Raw genomic sequence first — 20,843 nt, forward strand, 5'->3', positions numbered from 1 at the left:
CTTTAATCTGAAGTCCCTTGATGGTAGTTTTGATCTTGAAGAATCAGCTTTGTTTTTTTTTTTTTTTAAGATTTTATTTGACAGAGAGAGAGAGATAGATCACAAGTAGGCAGAGAGGCAGGCAGAGAGGGGGGCGAAGCAGACTCCCTGCTGAGCAGAGGACCCTGGACCTGGACCTGGACCTGGACCTGGACCCTGGGTCCTGGACCCAGGACCCTGAGATCACGACCCGAGCCAAAGGCAGAGGCTTAACCCACTGAGCCACCCAGGCGCCCTGAAGAATCAGCTTTGTATCAGACTCTGCAGTAGAGCATTTTTTTCAACGTTGTGTTTTCACTTACAAGTTTATGAAGTGAAGGGCATTCTGGAGTGTGCTATGGTAACCTTGAGTTCACCTTCAGCTGGGAATGAAGCTTATGTATAGAATTTGGAGCCTTAGGTAGCGAAACTGCTTTCTAGCTGGTGAACTCAGGATAGAGGCAAAGAGAGAGCTTTCGTAGAGACCTTGCTATTGTTGTGTTTACCTTACAACATCAGTACTTTCCATCCTTTTCTTAGAAAGCCTGTGACCAAACTCTACAATAAACAGGTTGATAAACAGGGGCAGTTTCTGGAATGTTAGAGCTTAAGCGATTCCCTCTTTTCTGGGCTATATAGGTGATACGAGTATACACTCCAAATTTCTAGGAGAAATGGATTTTCCTATGGCCTTTTTTCCCTTCTGTAAACTGTTAGAATCTTCTAGAAATCAAAATATTTTAGTGTCTAAGTAGTAACCCCAAAGGGTGCTTTAAGCCTAAAATCTTTTCGGGTTGCACATTCCAGGTTTTTATTTGGAACGGAGGGCCAGCCGTTGTCACTGCAGAGCAGCAGCCTGTCTGTGAAGCCAGCTGTGTGCATCTGCAAATGAGTAGAAAGAGGAGGACCTATTGTCTGAGGAGAGGGGCTAGGCTTGCTCCTCAACAGTAACAGGATATTTTTTGGTCACCTGGGAGGAAAGGGAGGCAGGGAGAGTGCATGAGCAGGTTAGAAACCACGGGGTGGGGGAGGGGGGATCACCCTGGTGCACCGTTCCTAGGAAACCTGGGTTCAGAGCCCCCTCCCCACCTTCAAGGTGCAGGGGCAGCATCCAGTATCTGGTGTGTCTTGTCACCCTGGGGAAGGATCCTCCCTCCATGGGGAGCCCCGCTTCCAGCTCCACCTGCACCCTTGCCCATGAACTGGAGGGGACTCAGGAGCAGAAGGACAGAGGAGGGTCAGGCAGATGCAATGACTGTGGAGAAAGCCCCCCACACTCGAGTGGAGGAGTCAGGAAATTCAGCTTGTTTTGTTTTGTTTTGTTTTGTTTTTTTAAGGAATAAAAGTCCTTGACTTCCTAAAACCCAGCTTACTGAAAATCCTCCTTAGGATGATCAAGGTCAGGTCTTTTCCAGGTTACATAAATCTAAAAGAACAGACATATCCTCCTTCCGTTGTCTCTGTTGGGGGAGCTGACCTTGTACCCGTGCTTTGGGTGTGAGGGGTGTCAAACCCGCCCCTGGTGGCTGGGACCTCTGTAGTGATGACTGACTTAGGGTCCCCTTCACCCCCCCTTTACAGATGAGCACCATGGGGCCACCCCTTCTGGGCTGCTCAGTGCTTCTGGCTCTAACCCGCCTTCCACCCACTTCTCCCTGCCTACTCTCACTGACTGAAATGCTGCCTATTCCTAAACACGTCTTGGCTGATGCTGTCACCCGCCCCAAATTCTCACTTCTGCCTGTTGAAATCCTACCCCGCCACACCCCCGTCCCCCGCCCTTCCTAGAAGACAGACTCCGGAAGGCAGCTTTTTCCAAACTTGTCATTCATATTCACTAGTTTGGCCCGTCCCAAGTCCTGCTTGTATAATTCTTTGTGTTTTTACTTAAAGCAACTTAGGCTTTGCAGAATCATTTTAGGTGTAGGTCTGACCACTGCATGAGAGGTAAACCAGTAGTGCCCGCAAGAAGGTGGCAGCGGGAATATGGTCAGAGTAAAAGCAAGGTGGGCACTGACCATGATAAGCTCTAAGTAACATGTAGTATTGTCGAATCACGATACTGTCCACCTGCGGCAAGGAGAACACTGTACGTGAACTCTGCTGGAATTAAAATAAAAAAAAATAATAAAAACAACAACAGCAACAACAAAAGCAAGTCTCCTGACTTGGCAATACCCTTGTGTTGGGAAGGTTCTGGGTATGGGTTGGAATTCCCTTTAGTGTCAGGTGATCAAGGCCATTAGCAGCACACTGGGACTTAGTCCCGGAGGGAGTGAGAGGTCAAGGGAGACTTTCTTTGTGGGTGACTTCATGGTGTTCAGTGCTTTGGCCCTTGGGAAGCCACCTGGTTCTCGGGGCTACATGCTTTATAGGTTCCTAGCCACGGGGGATTCTCTTTATCTCTGGATTGACTTCGGCTGGGTCTTTCCGAAAGTGCTTAACCTGGTTTTCATTATAAAACAAACCGTGGGCAGTGATTCTGTTCATCACTCATTGGTGGGCTGCTTGAGGGCAGGGGCTGGGTCCAGTTCACCCCGTTTCTCCCAGAGTCCCTGATAGCAGTCTCAGATGTGGGCAGGTGCTCACGAGTGGAGGCCGACACTCTGAGACAGGTGTGCAGAAGCGGCCTCCGTGTGCGAGGTGAGATGTGCTCCTGTCCTTGGGCGGGGGTGGGGTGTCCCGGCCGTACTGAGTTTGTTCAGCATTCGTGGCTGGCCTCGCTCTCTCTGACCCAGAACGTGCTGGCATAGGGAGACGCCGTGGGCCATGCCGAGTCCAATCTCCACTTTTCGTTTACTTGTCTTCATGCGTCGGCTTTAGTCGTAGGTAAAGCTCCACCATCCACTACAACGGGCAGCCAGTCCCCACCCGAAACTCCACTCCTCACCCGCTCCTCCTCCCAAACTCCCATGGCTGGTGTCACGGTCACCACCAGCACCACGTCCACCGTCACGGCCCCGGCCACCACTGCCACCGCCGCCGCCGCCGCTGCCACCGCTGCCGCCGCCACGGCCGCCGCCACCGCCACCACCACGGGGAGCCCGGTGAAAAAGCAGAGGCCGCTTTTACCGAAGGAGACTGCCCCGGCCGTGCAGCGGGTCTCGTGGAACTCGTCAAGTAAGTTTCAAACGTCTTCCCAAAAGTGGCACATGCAGAAGATGCAACGCCAGCAGCAGACCCAGCAGCAGACCCAGCAGCCTCAGTCTTCCCAGGGGACGAGATATCAGACCAGACAGGCTGTGAAAGGTACCACGCCCCCTTCTGTTCAACGTGGCGCCCGCTCCCTCCTCGCCACATCGACAGGAGAGACAGAACCGTTTTCTTTTTCTTTTTTCTTTTTTTTTTCTTTTTTTCAGTTCCTTTTTGTTTTGTGGCCGTCGTATCTTGAAGGCCTCGCGTGTTCCATGTGGCATTTTTAAAAAAATCGTTTGGCAACTTTTTTTTTTTTTTACTTTTCTTTCCACCCCCCTCTGTTGTTAGCAATGATACATGCATATAGGCTTCTTAGAAAGGGGTAAAATATTTGCCCCACAGTCTGTTGTCTTGACCAAACTTCCATTTCATTCTTCACCCTTTCTCAGTGGCCACTGTTAACCGTGAAACCTTTTTGATGCATGTACGCATATATATTTACGTATATATGACCCTCCATACAAATAGCACTTTTTTTTTCTTTTTCCTTTTTTTTTAAACATAAGAATGGTACCATACTTGCTTTTTTCCTCCCCCCCCTTCTTCTTTTTCTTTTTTTTCTTACCCATCAGCATGTTTTAGGGGTTCATCCGTGTTAGTACATAATAGCTCTATCTACATTATTCTTTTGGACTGCTGCATAGTATTTACTTAGTTGATTTAAATCAAGTATTCGCCTGATGGTGAGCATTTAGGTTGCTCCCAGTTTTTTGTTTTTGTTTTTGTTTTTTTTTTCTGTTGTAAACAGTGCTGCAGTGAATACCTTTCTGTAAGTTTTCTTGTGCACACCCGGGAACCTCTTGGCATTATTTTGGGAAGGGTCCGGTGTGAGGAGTTGGTAGCAAAGGGTACCTTAATCACTAGGGATTAGCCACCTACAGAAGAGTCAGCATCAAGCACCAGTGGCTGAAGTCGTTCCATCTGGCACTACTTGGGTGGGTACCTGTTGGCCCAGCTTTCATGAGTGCTGGTGCCGAGCTTGTCCCTCAGGGAAGCCTGCATCTTGATCCTTTGTGGTTGGGATCTTTGGTTGAAACTCTCACATACTGAGTGTCCCCTCCTGAGTAGAGCTGTAAAGAGCTGAAGCTATGGGTTGAATGCTAGCCAGGTCTTGAACCAGCCCCAGAGAACCCCTGGAAGATTGGGGGAAGGAGGCCTGACAGATTGGACGGTCACCGTGGGAGTGCAGCTGGGACGCTTTTGGTATGGAAAGAGCTAGTGGGGCAGAAGTGAATTGAGGATAGTTAAGGTCGGGATGACTAGTTCCAGTCTTTTCTTTCTGTGTTCGTGCCCTGTAAGAGTTAGAAGCTCAGGGAAACTTAGGTGCTGTCAAAAAGAGGCCCATTGATGGGTGTGGTTCTGAGATTCCAGATTGTCCTTTGTCAAAGACAGACAACCTGGATGCTAGTGAAAGTGGTAGGGACAGGTTTTAATCAGTGTGTGTTGTTATGATAGGCAGAAGAAAGTCCAGGATGAACTGAAGCCAACCCCAATTGGTACAGAGGTGACTGGGCATTTTAGAGGGAGAATGGGGGATAGGGGAGGGGCTGAGTGGGGACACCAGTAGAGTCAAGGATGTGAAATTTTACAAAAAAAAAATAGGAAGTGGGGGTTGGTCCATGTGAAACCCACGTGGAGTTGCTCCTACCCTCCCGTAGAGACTAGGAGACAGGGGCCATAGGGTGTTGGCTGGAACAAGTGGTAAATTCATTTGGCAACCTTGTTTTCTCAGGCACGTTAGGGGTGTCTGGGATCACCCTAGGGTTGTGACCTTCCACTGTTAGAAACCACATTTGTGTTTACCCAAGGCTTTATGGGTCATGCTTGAGACCTTGTCCCAGGAAAGGCTGAGAGGATCCTGGCCAGAGTCTGGTCAAGGGGAGAATGTCTCTCACTTGAATGTAGACGAGCTCAAGGGGTGTATGTCAGGGACCGCTGTCCCTCTGCATAGTTTTGTGCTGGGTTGGGCCCTTCCCGTGACAGTGGGGTGACCAGCACGCTTTGCTTTCTTAGCCGTCCAACAGAAGGAGATCACGCAGAGCCCATCCACCTCCACCATCACCCTGGTGACCAGCACTCAGTCATCGCCCCTGGTCACCAGCTCAGGGTCCACGAGCACCCTCGCATCCTCGGTCAGTGCAGACCTGCCCATCGCGACCGCCTCTGCTGACGTCGCTGCGGACATTGCCAAGTACACTAGCAAAGTGAGTGCCGGTGGCGCCTGGGAGTGGGGGTGGGGGTGTCAGAGAACCCGCTTTCTAATGGGAGCCAGGAGGATCATGACCTTGCAGGCTTTCCAGGGTGCTGAGGTGGGGAGACCCTGTTTTTCCTGAGGCCCGCCAAGCCCGCATTCTTCATTTGGGTCTGAAGTTGGATCCAGGCAGAGAAATGTAGAATGTACCACATCTTATTCTGAGGGCTCTGATGCTAAAGTCAGTGCACCGCGGGGAAGGTGACATGACGTCAGAATCACCTTTCTGAATTCACATCATTCATTGAGACCATTTCCGTAAGAGCTGGAACAAGCTACTGTTCTGTCAGTTAGTAACAGACCAGGGGGTTGGTTTGCATTTAGAAGACTTGTGGAGCAAAGCAAGAGTTGTAAGCACGAGATGTGTAAAGGTGCGACGCTGACCTCTAGGGTTTTCCAGGAACCAAATGGCCCAGGGAGTCGTGGCTTCCCTCCCGGTGCGCCCACCCGCCGGGGCATGGCGGCGGGAATCCCCACAGTGGGCTCATTCGTGGGTGTCCTCTGCTGCAGCCTCTTCCTCTGAACTGGCAGGTGCTTCTGTGCTCATTGTCGCGTTCAGGTGGATACTTCCTGGAGCCGTTCTCACTGTCACATGAGAGCGCCCTGGTGTTTTGTGCAGGTTGATGCGACAGCCTACTTCGTAGCAGAATGACCACCAGAATGTCAGCTCCGCGAGAGCAGGGTTTTGTCTGTTTGCCTTACCTCCGGGGCCTAGAAAAGCGCCCGGCACACAGTGTCGATACAGAGTTGTCGAGCAGTTGCTTGTGGGTGCCTGACGCCTCTTTATCAGGCTTGTTGTTCTCTGTGGCTATTAATAGTAGTTAATGAGGGGCGCCTGGGTGGCTCAGTGGGTTAAGCCTCTGCCTTCGACTCAGGTCATGATCTCAGGGTCCTGGGATCGAGCCCCGCATCAGGCTTTCTGCTCAGTGGGGAGCCTGCCCCCCCCCCCACCTGTCTCTGCCTACTTGTGATCTCTGTCAAATAAATAAATAAGATTTTTAAAAAAAAAGTAGTTAATGAATTGTAACCTAGGAAGAGTATTTAGCATGTTACTAAGCTGGCAGTAATGATAATTTACATTTCACAAGTGAATCAGTTACTAATTAACAATGAATAAAGTATTCAGGTTTCTAGAAAGAGTGGAGTGACGGTCGTTGGGAATAGTTGTATCTAGAATTCTTGACGTCTCACGATGAAGAGCTGGCGTTACTGTGTTGTGTTGAAGGTAGGCTCCCTTTTAGAGATTGATCATCTTTTACTGGTGGGTTTTTGTTGGTCACTTTCTTTGTATCCCTTTTCTCGAGGTGTATCAGGTATCCCTGCATAACAGATTACCACAAAACGTAGCAACGGAGAACACGTCCCATGCAGCCAGGAGTTGGCATGGCTGCGCTAGGTCCCCTGCTTTGTGAATCCCTGTGAAGCCTACTGACCACAAAGGTCCAAAGAACCTGTTGTTCTTGCACATGGCTTTTTTAAGCAATCCTACCTCATGTCCCCCTGCTTCCCCAGTCTCCCCCTCACTCCAGCTAGAATCGAAACTGGTCTCAGGGATGACTTTGTCACTCGTTGACTATGTCTGTTCTCCTTTTGAATAAAATGCATGAATTGGGGCGCTTGGGTGGCTCAGTTGGTTAAGCCACTGCCTTCAGCTCAGGTCATGATCTCAGCATCCTGGGATCGAGCCCCACACTGCGCTCCTTCCTGAGCGGGGAGCCTGCTTCTCCCCTGTTGGCCATGTCCTCTGCCTGTGCTTGCTTTCTCCCTCTCTCTACCTCTCCCCGACCTCCTCCCCCTCCCACCCCCGTCAAACAAACAAATAAAAACCTTTTTAAAAAAAATGCATGAATTGTCGTAGTCACTGAATGTCAGAACAGCAAGTATTCAAGGTCAAATATGGGCATTCTCAAGATTTTAGTCTTACCTGTCTGCCAGCTAGTTACTGATTTTATATTTTTATTGAACTTAATTTTATTTAAATTGACTTTATTGAAGAACCAAAATAAAAGTGAGCCTAACATTGCCATATCATTCCTTGTCAAAGCTTGAAGCCCAAAGGCTGTGTTCCTTTGGTTAAAAGGAGAGATTGTCATCAGTGTTTGGTCGTACTGGCACTGAGCTGAGACTTTCTTCCTAACAGGATGTGCAGAGTTACAGGAGATTGGAAAGGGGGGGGTCATGTTTTCATTACTGATTTAAGAAGGTGTTGTTCTCTTGTTCTACTTGTAGACCAGCCGTAACCACCTTGCACTGATTTGGTCCATGCTGCCTATTTACAGATTGGGAAACTGAGGCCCACCAAGCGGCTCTAGCTAGTTTTCTGAGCTTCCGCATCTAGTTTTATTCCATGACCTTTGGCTGCCCTTTTTGCTCTTAGAGCAAAACTAAGGGATGAACTTCTTGATAGACACTGTCTTTGCAGTTAAGAAAATGAACACAGTGACATACTTTTGGAACTGATGAACTTCCCTGTCTCCGAGTCGAAGACCCAGATTTGTGTGTTTTGGCAGAAGGGCGCCCTTCAGTAATGCTGCGTTCTTGGCTATATTTGGAAGAAAGAGTGAAAGTCAGTCCACAAATCCATGATTTCTTTAAAATGGAATGTAACCATTGCATTAGTAATGTATTGAATTTCATCCGCTTTCTAAAGTTTTCTCGTAAAGCCATTTAGCTCTAATATTTTAAATGGACGTAGTTGGTCCAGCGGGACAGGAAGGCCCAAAGAGAGTGACGGTGTAAAGCACAAAGTGTTTCTTCTGGCAGTGTGCTTGTGTGGCCCCCGGAACAAGATAAGAGCGGAAATCTCAGCAGACATTGTATTCGTTTTTTTCCCATTTTGGGGTGAATTTGGGGGTTAGTATTTTGGGGGTTGGCAGTTTCATAGTTATAGGTCATGTGTATTTTTTTTTCTGTAGGAGTAAGATGAACAGGCATTTCTGAACGCCTACACTGCACCATAATCTTTAATGGACTTCTTGTAATTTTTGTGTTCACCCTACATGGGGCACCGTAGTCATCCTTGTTTTCTATATGGGGAAACCGAGGCTCAGAGGGAGGACGACGGTGGGAGGAAATCTCGGGGATCGGATACAAGGGGGGCTCTGTGTCTTGCCTTCTTGCCGGATCAGAGCCAGCTGCAAAACACAGTGGACACTTGGCAGTGGCCAGCCCAGGCCTAGAGGCCCCGTTTGGTCTCCTGTCCCCTCCTCCTCCTCCTCCTGTGACGGGCATGGGATCAGCCAGCAAGTGGGAGAGAGAAATCATCCTATAGACACTGTTCAGTCAGCTTATAACTAGCTGGCCCCTGGCTGCGTGGACCTGAGCTGATGTCACAAACTCGCTGCCTTTAGGGCTCAGATGGTGAGAGCGAGGGAAGGTGGGAAGCAAACTGGAAAGGCAGCGAGTGAATGCCCTGACCTAAGGCCTTCAGATAACCATCGGCTGTGTCCACACCGTGCACTATAGTAGTCGTCCATAAAAGGGAATGAAGTCCTTCTAGGCCCCGTGACACAGACAGGTCTTGAAAACTCTGTGCTGAGTTGAAGAAGGCAGTCATGGAGGTCCACATTGACTCCGTAGATAATAAAATATCTAGATGAAGCAAATCCTTAGGCATGGAAAACAGATCAGTGGTGGGGGCCCTTGGGGCTCTTCAAGCGGGGGAAGCTGAAGGGCAGCAGGGTTTCTTTTCGGGGTGCGGGGAAGGTCTGAACCGTGGGGACGGGTGTGCAGCTCTGAATCTGCAAGAAGCTGTTGATTTGCGCCCTTTGAATGGTCAAATTGGTGTCTGATTGAGATCTCAATAAAATGGTTCTGTTTGTTTGTTTCTGTTTCTCTGTGTGGTTTTTTTTTTTTTTTTAAGATTTTATTTATTTATTTGACAGACAGAGATCACAAGTAGGCAGAGAGGCAGGCAGAGAGGAGGAAGCAGGCTCCCTGCTGAGCAGAGAGCCCGATGCGGGGCTCGATCCCAGTACCCTGGGATCATGACCTGAGCTGAAGGCAGGGGCTTTAACCCTCTGAGCCACCCAGGCGTCCCTGTTTTGTTTTAAGGGGCAGGAATTAGGAAGCAACAATCACAAAAGGAAACGTCCCCTGCCTCAAACCCACAGCGTTGGCCCCACCTAACATGCCAAGGGCCCACATTCGTTCCCTCCAGATGAGCCCGTGGCTACAGAAAGTAGCTTTATTTATAGGGGATTCATCACTATCCTCCTGGTTTACACCAGTTCCTCAGGCTCAGGACCCGTGACATTTTGGGCTGGAGAAGTCTTTGTTGTGGGGGCTGTTCTGTGTACTGTAGGCCATTTAGCTCAACCTTGACCTCCACCCAGGACAACTACAAATGCCAGATGTCCTGCGAGGGGCAGAATAAGCCCCCCTGTTGCAAAGTGCTGCTTTATGTTAGGTAGATTTTAGATGTATGTCCTCTTGAAAAGCCTCAGGGAGGTGATCACCGGAATTGTTTCTGTTTCTGTCTTTCAGATGATGGATGCGATAAAAGGAACGATGACAGAGATCTACAATGATCTTTCTAAAAACACTACGGGAAGCACGATAGCTGAGGTCAGCGATGACACGTAATTTCTTACTTGCTAAGAGTGTTTTATGGGCTGCTGTAAGGTGGGGCCAGGATGCGGCTTCTCTGGAAGTCCCTCAGGAGTGCTCTGCGGACTGTGGTTGGTGGGAGGGTACTTCTTCATTGAGCCAGAAAGGCTGGCTCTGTGGGGACACACCCTGCTTTGTGTGAGCAGAGGACGGCCGCCCCACCGGAGCTTGAGTTCACCCCCTGATCGGTTCCTTTGGCCCCATGTGTAATTGTCTCCCCGCTCTCTGTTAAGTGTGGGCTTTTTTAATCCCAGTGATCCTTGTTGTCTAAGAATTCACGTACTGAGAACCTCCGCAATTGTGTGGTTGCCTGGGGAGTGGAGTGGTTAAGACATTAAATTGTCCACTTACCAAGTGACGTTTTATAAAAATAGACCTCCTTCAACTGCCTTCCTTACGCTGATACACCGTGAGCCAGATGCTGAGGGAGTGGGGAGGGTCACCAGGTGAAATGACAAGTGGCAGGACTTCTTGAGGTCCTTCCCAGTGAGGTTGGAGACCTGGAAATTCCACGCAAGCCATTGACCTGCGAGGGCCTGGCAGGGTTAGGCAGGCCCTCAGAAGAGAAAATCTCCAGGAAGGTGTCCTAATGGGGCTTTAAACCGAGAATGGTATGAATATAAAACACTGAGAGAGGTCCCGAGAGGGATCAATGAGCCCCTTTAGATTTTTTTGGCTCACATGTGACCCTCTTTTTGATTAGGGCAAGGATGTTACAAATAAGAAAGGGCAGTGTTGGCTTAGTAAAGCATGCCCTCCCCCCTACCCCCTGCTGCCATACTTGTTTTTTTGTTCGGCTTAAGAATTGGCATGTGGTTGTAAATACGGATCCGTAATGTCTCCTTTGAATCCTTTGGGTCCATATGTGGGCGGCATTTTTCGGAATCTAAAAAGGCAATATGCACACCCCACCCCATTTCTGCTGTGAAATATGCTTGTTCACAGCACGTGGGATGAGTCAGGGTTTCTTAACCTCAGAACTGCTGACGTTTGTGCCAGATAATTTCCTGTTACGGGGGCTGCCCTGTCCATCGTAGGCCGATTAGCAGCAATCCTGGCTTCTGCCTCCTGTTGGCAGTAGCAGCCCTCAGTGGGGTCAGGCCAGATGTCTTGAGACATTGCACTGTCCTGGAGGGAGTGTGGAGGACCACAGTCCTTCCCTGCGGTGCCGCAGGGAAGGACTGTGGTCCTCAAACTCTGTGAATAGCCCCATAGCAGTTCAGGTTGAGTTTAATTTTCCCCTCCAGATGACTTTCCTCAACACTTAACCCCTCCCTCCAAAATAGCCTTTGGTCTCCAGAGACGTTAGGCTTTGGAATTTCAGGGTTATGACCATGGATTCTACTTAAAATCTTAGATGAGAGGTAAAACAAAACTATCTTTATTTGTTCAAGTTTTTTTTTTTTTTTTTAAAGATTTCATTTATTGATTTGACAGGGAGAGGGAGAAGCAGACTCCCCACTAAATAGGGATCCCAGTGGGGGCCCCCATCTCAGGACCCTGAGATCATGACCTGAGCTGAAGGCAGACACCTGATGGAATGAGCACCCCCCAGGCACCCCAGTCATTTTTTTTTTTAGACCAAAGTTCTAATCAAACCTTTCATGTTTTAATTTATTACGAAAATATGGTCCTTGTTTTTACTTCATTCATCATTCATTTATTCGTTCATGTTTAAAGTAAACTCTGTCCCCAGTGTGGACAGCCCCGAGATCAGGAGTCGCCATGTTCTAGCAATGGAGCCGGCCGGGTGCCCTGTCTCCCCCTTGTTTTTACTTGACATGGCTTTTTCTAGAGCCAGTATTTCTTGGAAAAGATGGACTGCTTGTGATGTTGACCCTTGAAAAATGGGTTTGAACTGGGCTCATCCATGATAGGTGGATTTTTTCCAGTACAGTACTGTATTCTGTGTTTTTTCCTTCTTGTGATTTTCTTAATACTGTGTTACGCTTACCTGATTGTATAGACACAGTGTCTAACACACATTATGTGTGTGTTCATCAGCTGCTTCTGTTTTTGGTAAGGCTACCTGATTAAGAGTAAGGCTGTTAGGTTTTTGGAGAGTCAAAAGTTACATGTAGATTTTGACTGCGTGGTGGTGCTGGTGCCCCCTGATCTCATCCCTCCCCCCATGTTGTACAAAGATCAACTGTATTTGGTTTTCGGAAACAGAATTTCTCTTGAATTTGGGTCACGCACGGGGTGCCCACCTCTCTGGACTGCGGCAGCCAGACTGCTTGTGCCTCAGTCCACCGCGTGGCATTGGCTCTTCCAGCTGGAGGTCAAGTTCTAAGCCTGTTGCCTAATGCCGTCCCCCCAGACATGCCTTCTAAGAGTCCCACTCTCTCTCGTTACAGATTCGCAGGCTGAGGATCGAGATAGAGAAGCTACAGTGGCTGCACCAGCAGGAGCTCTCGGAAATGAAACACAACCTAGGTGAGGCCCAGCGGGGTGGTCTGTACCGAGGATGGTTATGGGGTGTGAGCTTTGCAGCTGTGGAGGCAGGTCCCGGTATGGATTGAGGCTGAAGTAGGCTTGGGGATGTCCCACTGTTGGGGAGACCACAGAATCCTGGAGAGTCGAATCCCAGAGCAGGTGTGGGGGGGTGTTCTCCTCTTTTCTCTGCAAGGTGCCAGCATCAGTAGCGAAACAGTAACAGCAGCGGTTGTGAATTCTGACTTTGGGCTAGGAACAGTCTTCAGTACTTCTCTGTGAATTAACTTTGAATGTAATTCTCCTGGAAACCCTTTTGAGACAGGGGTGTTAGCCCATTTTCCAGGTGAAGGGAGTGAGGCACAGACACGTTGGGCAAGTTTGTTGGGAGTCCCACAGCTGGGATTCTGGTCTGGGCGCTATGGCTCCAGACGATTCCTCCTGCCTATTGAGTACTGGGCATTTTAACAAAGTCTCAGACACCGGCCTGCCCACACTGCGGGGGAGGCTACTGTGTTGCTCCCTGGCTTAGACTAGGTGCTGTTGTGGCTTGCTCTTTCATGTCCATGTTGTTAAAGGCTTTCCCCACAAAGGTAGAGGCATGTAGTGTCAGCACCAGCGTTCAGATGCTGGCAGTTGTCGCGTGTCCAGTGTTAGGGAGAGCACGCCCAGGTGTGCCCGCCTCCTCACAGGTGATGGATCCTGAAATCACACATTGCAAATGCAAATCCTTATGAAGCTGCCCGGGAACGACCCCTCTGCTTCTCAGGCTGTTCCCATGGAGGAAGTTCAGTTGGATGTTGTGGCTTCTTGTTTCTCTAATAAAGTCAAAGAATCTGTTTTTATGTAGAATCCTCCATTTTTAAAAAAAATATTTTGTTTATATTTTTTTGACAGATCACAAGTAGGCAGAGCAGCAGGTGGGGCGGGGGAAGCAGGCTGCCCACTGAGCAGAGAGCCCGATGCGGGGCTCCATCCCAGGACCCTGGGATCATGACCTGAGCCAAAGGCAGAGGCTTTTACCCACTGAGCCACCCAGGCACCCCAAATCTCTCCATTTTTAAATAATTGGCTGCACGTTTGGAATAAAATACGTGGGGCTGGCCAGAACTTACCAATGTCTGCAGGCTTCTTGTTAAAGGCAGTGGTGAGCGGCAGAGAGGCCGTCTGGTACAAGTGGAAGGGGTTAATTTTCTTTCTGGGTTTTTTAAAATTTTAATTTTTTAATTTTTGAGAGAGCGAGACTTCACACATATACTAGAGAGCCAGTTTGGGGAGGAGCAGAGGGAGAGGGAGAGAGAATTCCAAGCAGACTCCCCACCCAGCATGGAGCCTGATGTGAGGCTTATGACCTGAGCAGAAACCAAGCGTGGGACACTTAACCGACTGAGCCATCCAGGTTCCCCCATCTTGTCCTGGTGTTTTTAGAGGGGTATGTGTGTTAATTTTAGGAAGATCATTTTAACGATCGAGGGATCCTTTATTTTTCTGTTGGCGTGCAGGTCACTCCCAGGGGAATTGTGCAGGGACTTTTTACCTGAAGTGAAAGGAGGAAGGGTCAGTAGACAGCAGTTCGATAGCTGATCAACCGTAATGATTAGTCACAGGGCCCTGTGTGGTCGATCTCATCCACCGTCCCCGCACACACTAAATAGAAAGTGTGTCTTAGATCCAGTGGCTGCTCTGCCCTAATTAGCCGTGTGCCTCAGTTTCCTTATCCGTGAAAGGGGTATCATGGTAGAGCTTGTCTCATAGGGTGAGTATGAAGATGAAATGAGTTGGTACAGGTGGTCAGAAAACACACCTGCACATGCAGGCTGGGGGCTGTGTAGGTGTTTGGTGGATAGGAAAGCTCATACTGATGGTAAAACTCAAAGCGAGCTTCACGGAAGCTGCTTCGAAATTTATTTGAGGTTTTCCCACAGCATCAGGGGCGGGTTATCTGCATGCTAGGGACCTGACACTCACGGTGACATGCCAGTCAGCGTGATGAGTGCTCATTCTGCGGGTGTAGATGCTGGGGCGTGGCCAGGCTAGGATTCTCGCCCTGGGGTGGGGGTCGCACAGCCAAGGCACTTCTGAGCCAGGACCCGCACTCTTTGTCTGGTGGAACCCATGTCCTGGGCTTCCTCTCTGATCCGGTATGAAGACCTCCCTGCCCTGGGCCGGGGGACCGCTGGTGACACCGGTGTCTTCCTCCCTCCCCTGTCAGAGCTGACCATGGCGGAGATGCGGCAGAGCCTGGAGCAGGAGCGGGACCGGCTCATGGCCGAGGTGAAGAAGCAGCTGGAGCTGGAGAAGCAGCAGGCGGTTGACGAGACCAAGAAGAAGCAGTGGTGCGCCAACTGCAAGAAGGAGGCCATTTTCTACTGCTGCTGGAACACCAGCTATTGTGACTACCCTTGCCAGCAGGCCCACTGGCCCGAGCACATGAAGTCCTGTACCCAGTCAGGTACGGCCACGCGGGGTGCATCCCGGCCCCGGGGGGTGGGTGGCGGTGGGCGTCCGGCTCCCCCGCGGCCCACAGGTCCGCAAGCTGGATGGCTTGCCAGTCTTGTGCACACACATAGCTGACGCGTGAGCTTTTGAACTTGGGTCCTCCTCGCTGTTACTTGGCTGAGGGTAGCTTCATGGGAGGTGTCGTGGTGAATTTGGTCCCCACCCCAAGACACTGGCAGTGACTGCAGACAGTTGTGGCCATCCTGACCAAGGCAGGCGCTACTGATGCCCGGAGGGGAGAGGCCAGGAATGCCACCAAGCTCCCCGCAATGCACAGGACAGCCCCCCCCCCCCAGTCCCTGACAACAAATGATCTGGCCCAGAATGGCCAATTGCACTAACGTGGAGAAATCCTGCTTTTGAAGTAATATTGGACTCAAAGCTTTAAGTAACCTAGATTCCTAATTCTCATGTGAAGGAACAAGTGTTGGTTTGGAACTAATCTTTGTCCTCTCTTTCTAACACAGAACAAGCAGCCCTTAGGCTAGGAGCCTCCAGTAGGACACACTGTCTAGCTAGAATTTATTGGTAATATTTTAGAAGTTAATTTTTATAGTTAGCTTTTATTTCTGACATATTAGCTTTATGTGTTTAGAATTAAAAGTCTCTTTTTTGAGAGTGAGCGCAAGCAGGGGAGAAGGGGTAGAGGGAGAGAGAGAATTTTAAAATCTTTTCTTTTATTAATTATTTTTATTAACATATAATGTGTTACTTGCCCCAGGGGTACAGGTCTGTGAATCGTCACTCTTAAACATTTCATAGCACTCACCATAGCACATACCCTCCTCAATGTCCATAACCCCACCACCCTCTCCACGCTAACCCCCAGCAGCCCTCAGTCTGTTTTGTAAGATTAAGAGTCTCTTATGGTTTGTCTCCCTCCCAGTCCCATCTTGTTTGATTTTTGTCCTTCCCTACGCCCCAACCCCCCACTATGCTTCTCAAATTCCTCATATCAGGGAGATCATATGATAATTATCTCTCTGATTGACTTATTTCACTCAGCATAATACCCTCTGGTTCCATCCACATCGTTGCAAATGGCAAGATTTCATTTCTTTTCATGGCTGCATAGTATTCCATCGTGTGTGTGTGTGTGTGTGTGTGTGTGTGTGTGTGTGTGTACACACACACACACATACATACTACATCCTCTTTATCCATTCATCTGTTGATGGACATCTAGGTTTTCCCCACAGTTTGGCTTTTGTGAACATTGCTGCTATAAGCAGAGAATCTTAAAATATTAAGCAGGCTCTGCTCAGTGCAAAGCCCAACTTGGGGCTCGATCTCACGACCCTGAGATCATGACCTGAGTTGAAATCAAGAGTTGGACCCTTCTTTATTTCTTTATTTCTATTTAAGGTTTTAGTTATTTGACAGAGAAAGAGAGAGACAGAACACAAGCAGAGAGAGCTAGAGAGGTAGAAGCAGGCTCCCTGCTGATGAGAGAGCCCAACTCGGGGTTCAATCCCAGGACCCTGGGATCATGACCTGAGCCAAAGGCAGATGCTTAACTGACTGAGCCACCCAGGTGCTCCAAAAGCCTCCATTTTAAAGAATTCATTTAATTAAAAATGACATAATTATTAAGGTGGTGTGTCTGTTAGACTGGTAAACTTTTTGAAGGTGGCATGTGAATGCCCAGAATCAAGAAGCACTCCCAAGGCCAGGGGTTGGCAGTCGTTTCCTGTGAAGACCCACAGAGTAAATATTTCTGGCTCTGGGGCCAGGTGGTTTGTTGGAACTGCTCTATTGTGCTGATCTGGGGAGACGGCAGACCTAGACAGTGTGTTAAATGGTGGGCGTGGTTGTGTTCCAATAAAACTTTACTGACAAATTTAAGTAGCGCTAGTATGGCCGCTCCTACTCTAGACAGATGTCCTCTTTTGTTAATTTTCAAAGGCCATATTGAACCATACATTGCCAGGTCCTTTCACCTCCAGGGAGATGTCTTTTTTTTTTTTTTTTTAAAGATTTTATTTATTCATTTGACAGACAGAGATGACAAGTAGGCAGAGAGAGGCAGGCAGAGAGAGAGAGGAGGAAGCAGGCTCCCCGCGGAGCAGAGCGCCCGATGTGGGGCTCGATCCCAGGACACTGGGATCATGACCTGAGCCGAAGGCAGAGGCTTTAACCCACTGAGCCACCCAGGCGCCCCGGGAGATGTCTTCTTAATGGCTACTTTAAGTCTCTTCGTACAGTGGAGTTAGATTCTCCTAAGCTCTGGAATGTATGTGTCTGATGACCCTTTTGTTACTTTGACAAGATGCCCATAATGTCCTTCAGTTTTCCTTCCTTTGTGGCATCATAATGTCCGTCTTTCTGAGCTTTTCTCAGATGCTCCCAGCTTCTGCCCTCAACAGCCAGATACTCTCTGCCTTAGACACCGAGTTGTTTTTTGTTTTTTTTTTTCATGTGGGCTTCCCTGCCTTGCTTTAGAGGGAAGCAAATCCAGGGGCTAGAATAGGTGTGAAATGAGAAATTGCGGAACCAGTAAAGCTGGGTCAGCTGTCACAGGCTGTCTCTGTTGACGGGCTTCATCTGCTCTGCCACTATGCTTTCGTCTCCAGAATGACTTAATAAAACTTGAATTAATGAGCTGTTAAAAATGAGCGTATTTTCACACTAAGTCTGGAATTCAGCTTCTGGAAAACTCTGAAGAGCCCCTGGGTGGGGCTGCACAGAAGCTGCCTCTGTTCGGATGGTTGGTGGTCGGTCAGAGTCCTTCTGGGCCTCACGCAGAGTGGGGCTTCCTGCCATTGTGGAAGTCGCGGTGCTTGGCTCACCCATGGCTTCTCTCTTCTTTACCCCCCCGTAGCTACGGCCCCTCAGCAGGAAGCAGATGCCGAGGTGAACTCAGAGACACTAAACAAGCCATCGCAGGGGAACTCTTCTAGCACTCAGGCCGCTCCCACGGAAACAGCCAGCACCTCAAAAGAGAAGGAGGCGCCAGCGGAGAAAAGCAAGGACAGCGGGTCGGTGAGTAGCCACTCGCCTTGGGCCAGTGACACCAACACTTGGGGCCGTGCGGGGTCTGCGCACCCGTCCCCATGCCTGCCACCTCTGCGAGTCTCACGTAGTAGGAGGCTTGTCTGCAAGGTGGTCAAGGCAGGCAGGCTGTTGCTTGTGGGGGGAGGGGGTAGTCTCAGCTGCTTTTCTCCAGTGGGCGTGCGGGCCGGGGCCGAGGGACGTGGAGCCCGAGTGGACGTTCGTGTGACCTGGCAGCTGCTCTCCGGGGACTCTCACAGTTCACAACAGTGTTGTCCAGTAGAACCTTCTGCAGTGATGGGAGTGTTCTGTGTCTGCTCTGCCCAGTGTGGGATCCGCTAGCCACCTGGGGTGGCTGAGCATTTGCACCCTGGCTGGTGTGAGTAAAGACTCACACTTTCAGTTTTAATTTTAATTAATTGAAATATAAATAGTCACATCAGGCCGGTCGCTGCCATATTGGAGAGCGAAAGTTGCACCTCCTAGCTCCCAGCGTGTGTTGGATGTCACATGGATTGTACGCAAAAGTTACTTGCGGTGGCACCTTGATAACGTTTTTACATTTGTAGTATTATGTGTTTATTTCGATGTGTATTAGGAAAAGAATAAGTCTTTATGCCATCCACCCAAACCCTTTGATTTCATTGATAATATTGCCTGGGAAGGGGTTAACATGAAATAAATGGGAGCTGATAATCCTTTTGAAGCAATACACCTCCTTTTTAGATGTGGGCCAAACTCTGGAGGGTAGGTAGGTCAGTGAATGTTCTAGAAGCTAAGGCTGTAGAGTTGAGGAAGGGCCACCCCGTTACTGTGTTCCAGCCTGTTCATTCTGGGAGACTGAGTGCAGGTGTAGGGCCACCCCAGCTGACCTGGCCTCCCCTGCCTGAGCTCGCCAGGCAGAGGGCACACAGGTGCCTTGGGGGCAGTGATGAGCACCCCCATGGATCCCTAGGCTTCCCTGGGGGGGCTACATTGGCCCCCGTGCCTTGTGTCCATCTCTCTCTTTTTGTATTTTTAGACCCTCGACCTTTCTGGCTCCAGGGAGACGCCCTCCTCCATTCTCTTAGGCTCCAACCAAGGCTCTGGTATGTTGCCCCCTGGTGGGTGAACCGTGCTCTCACCATTCCTCCCGGGCAGAGGGGAAGCCATTTTCTCAGGGAAAACTTAAGGGTTTATGGCAGTGGTTTTCCAACCACTGTGGATCCTTAGGGATCTTTGGGGGTTCCCTGGGCAGGTCATTGGGGTTGGGGTGAGGGAATGACCGGGCAAGGCAGCTTTCAGGCCCCTCTCCAAACTGATCAGTTGTTAACCCTGGGTTTGCTTTATTTTTTGGGGTTGCCCATAAAACTTGATTTGAAATGAGGGTTCTGTTGCTGACTTGGGGTGGGGTTGGGCAGTTCTTCTGCCCTCAGGGAAATGACCCCAGTGAGCGAAATCACCTGGAACTCTATTCCTGAGGTCTCACCTCTTGTGTTGGGTGGGCGAGGGAAGGTGAGACTTTAGAGAAAAGAAAATTTTTAGGTGTTTGATCTTCCTGTAGAAATTTTTCCTCTTCTGTGGGGTTTGAGCTGTCCTCCATTCTAGCCCGAAGGGTCACTTTTCCTGTCCCTTCCTAAACCAGTTTTGGGTGGTTCCAGAGTGTTCGCAGAAGAAGGTGCCCCCATTGAGGACAATTTGCTTTATTCAGCGTCCCTTAGCTCCAGGAACTTTCTGTTTGCTGGATGGTTCTCTTTAGCAGAAAAGCACACGTTACTTCCCTTCTGTGTACTCAGTGCACCGAGGAGGAGGTGATGGCCATTGTTAGCATCCGTAGCTGGGGAAGCTTTCCCGGAAGGGCTGGGGAGTGGGATTCAGATTGAGGGAAGGGGTTGAGAGGGAGTGGCACGAGCCGATTTTAGGGAGAAGGTGAACTTGGGATTAAATAACATTGAACCGCCTGTTGAGATCATTCCCTGCTCCCTTCCCTCCAGTCCCCTGACCGAATTCCGAGAACAGTTCAGTTTCGTGCTACGATGCCTTTCGTACCTCTCTGATATTTGCTAGTTTCTCCTTTTAACAAAGACAGAGCAGACGTGGTGTCTACCTCGACGTGCGTACCACAGTGTGGTTTTCATTATGTTTATTTGTCGAGCTGCCTTCTGTCTGTGGCACGTATTGTTGATTTGCTGTTGGTGATGTAGGTAGTGATTTAAAACTCGTTGACGTTTTTAAAGTGAGCTAAAAAGAAAAACATGGACTGGGTAGTATGTTAGGGTTACTGTGGCTGTGTGGGAATTGTGGAGGTGGTGTGCGAAAGGGCAGGCTCGGGGAGCGTTGCTTCAGAAGGGGGGCGCTGCTGGGGTTTTGGAGCCGGGACGTGGGCTCAGCGCGCCACTGGGGACATTGGCTGCTGTCCGGAATCCAGTGCAATGCGGAGTACTGCGTGCAGGAACGTGGTTGGGGGACGTCTGAGGTGACACGAGGTATTACCCAGCCCAGGGGTTGGCCAACTTTCCCTAAAGGGTCAGCGAGTGCGTATTTTAGGCTTTGAGGGCCCAGTGGTCTGTGTCAGATCTGTGAAGGCGGACATGGATGAGATGAGCGGTGCTTGAGTTACCCATGAGTGTGGCTGTGCGCCAAGGAAAATCTGAATTGGAAAACTCAGGCGTTGGGGTGGACTTGGTCCGGGGGCATTGTTGGCGGACCCCTGACCTGAAGCACATGGCTGTCTCGAGTGGGAGGAAAGGAGGGTTCGCGTTGGGGAGAGGAGGCCAGAAGCCCCAGGAGGTACTGGTGATTTGGTACTGGGTGGGTGGGGGCAGAGAACAGGCAGAGAATTATCCCCGAGGAGTCTGGTGGGAGGGGC

At 49.7% G+C, this 20,843-nt stretch overlaps 1 protein-coding gene across 9 annotated transcripts in view; it reads left to right on the plus strand.

Annotated features, from left to right (window-relative positions):
* The window catches only part of ZMYND8 (zinc finger MYND-type containing 8), a 140,574-nt gene that overhangs the window by 113,795 nt on the left and 5,936 nt on the right, over window positions 1-20,843 (plus strand). For 4 of the 9 annotated variants that reach the window (XM_032838606.1, XM_032838607.1, XM_032838609.1 and 1 more), the window contains exons 16-22: window positions 2,842-3,267; window positions 5,227-5,417; window positions 9,950-10,030; window positions 12,430-12,508; window positions 14,718-14,957; window positions 17,826-17,986; window positions 19,017-19,083. In XM_032838606.1, coding sequence (XP_032694497.1) covers window positions 2,842-3,267; window positions 5,227-5,417; window positions 9,950-10,030; window positions 12,430-12,508; window positions 14,718-14,957; window positions 17,826-17,986; window positions 19,017-19,083 — 1,245 coding nt within the window. The remainder of the gene's footprint in view (window positions 1-2,841; window positions 3,268-5,226; window positions 5,418-9,949; window positions 10,031-12,429; window positions 12,509-14,717; window positions 14,958-17,825; window positions 17,987-19,016; window positions 19,084-20,843) is intronic. The other 5 variants (XM_032838608.1, XM_032838610.1, XM_032838612.1 and 2 more) reach the window with 2 other exon arrangements.

This window comes from Lontra canadensis, unplaced genomic scaffold (assembly GCF_010015895.1).
Source record: "Lontra canadensis isolate GAN:19392208 unplaced genomic scaffold, GSC_riverotter_1.0 scaffold105, whole genome shotgun sequence".
Taxonomy (NCBI): Eukaryota; Metazoa; Chordata; class Mammalia; order Carnivora; family Mustelidae; genus Lontra; species Lontra canadensis.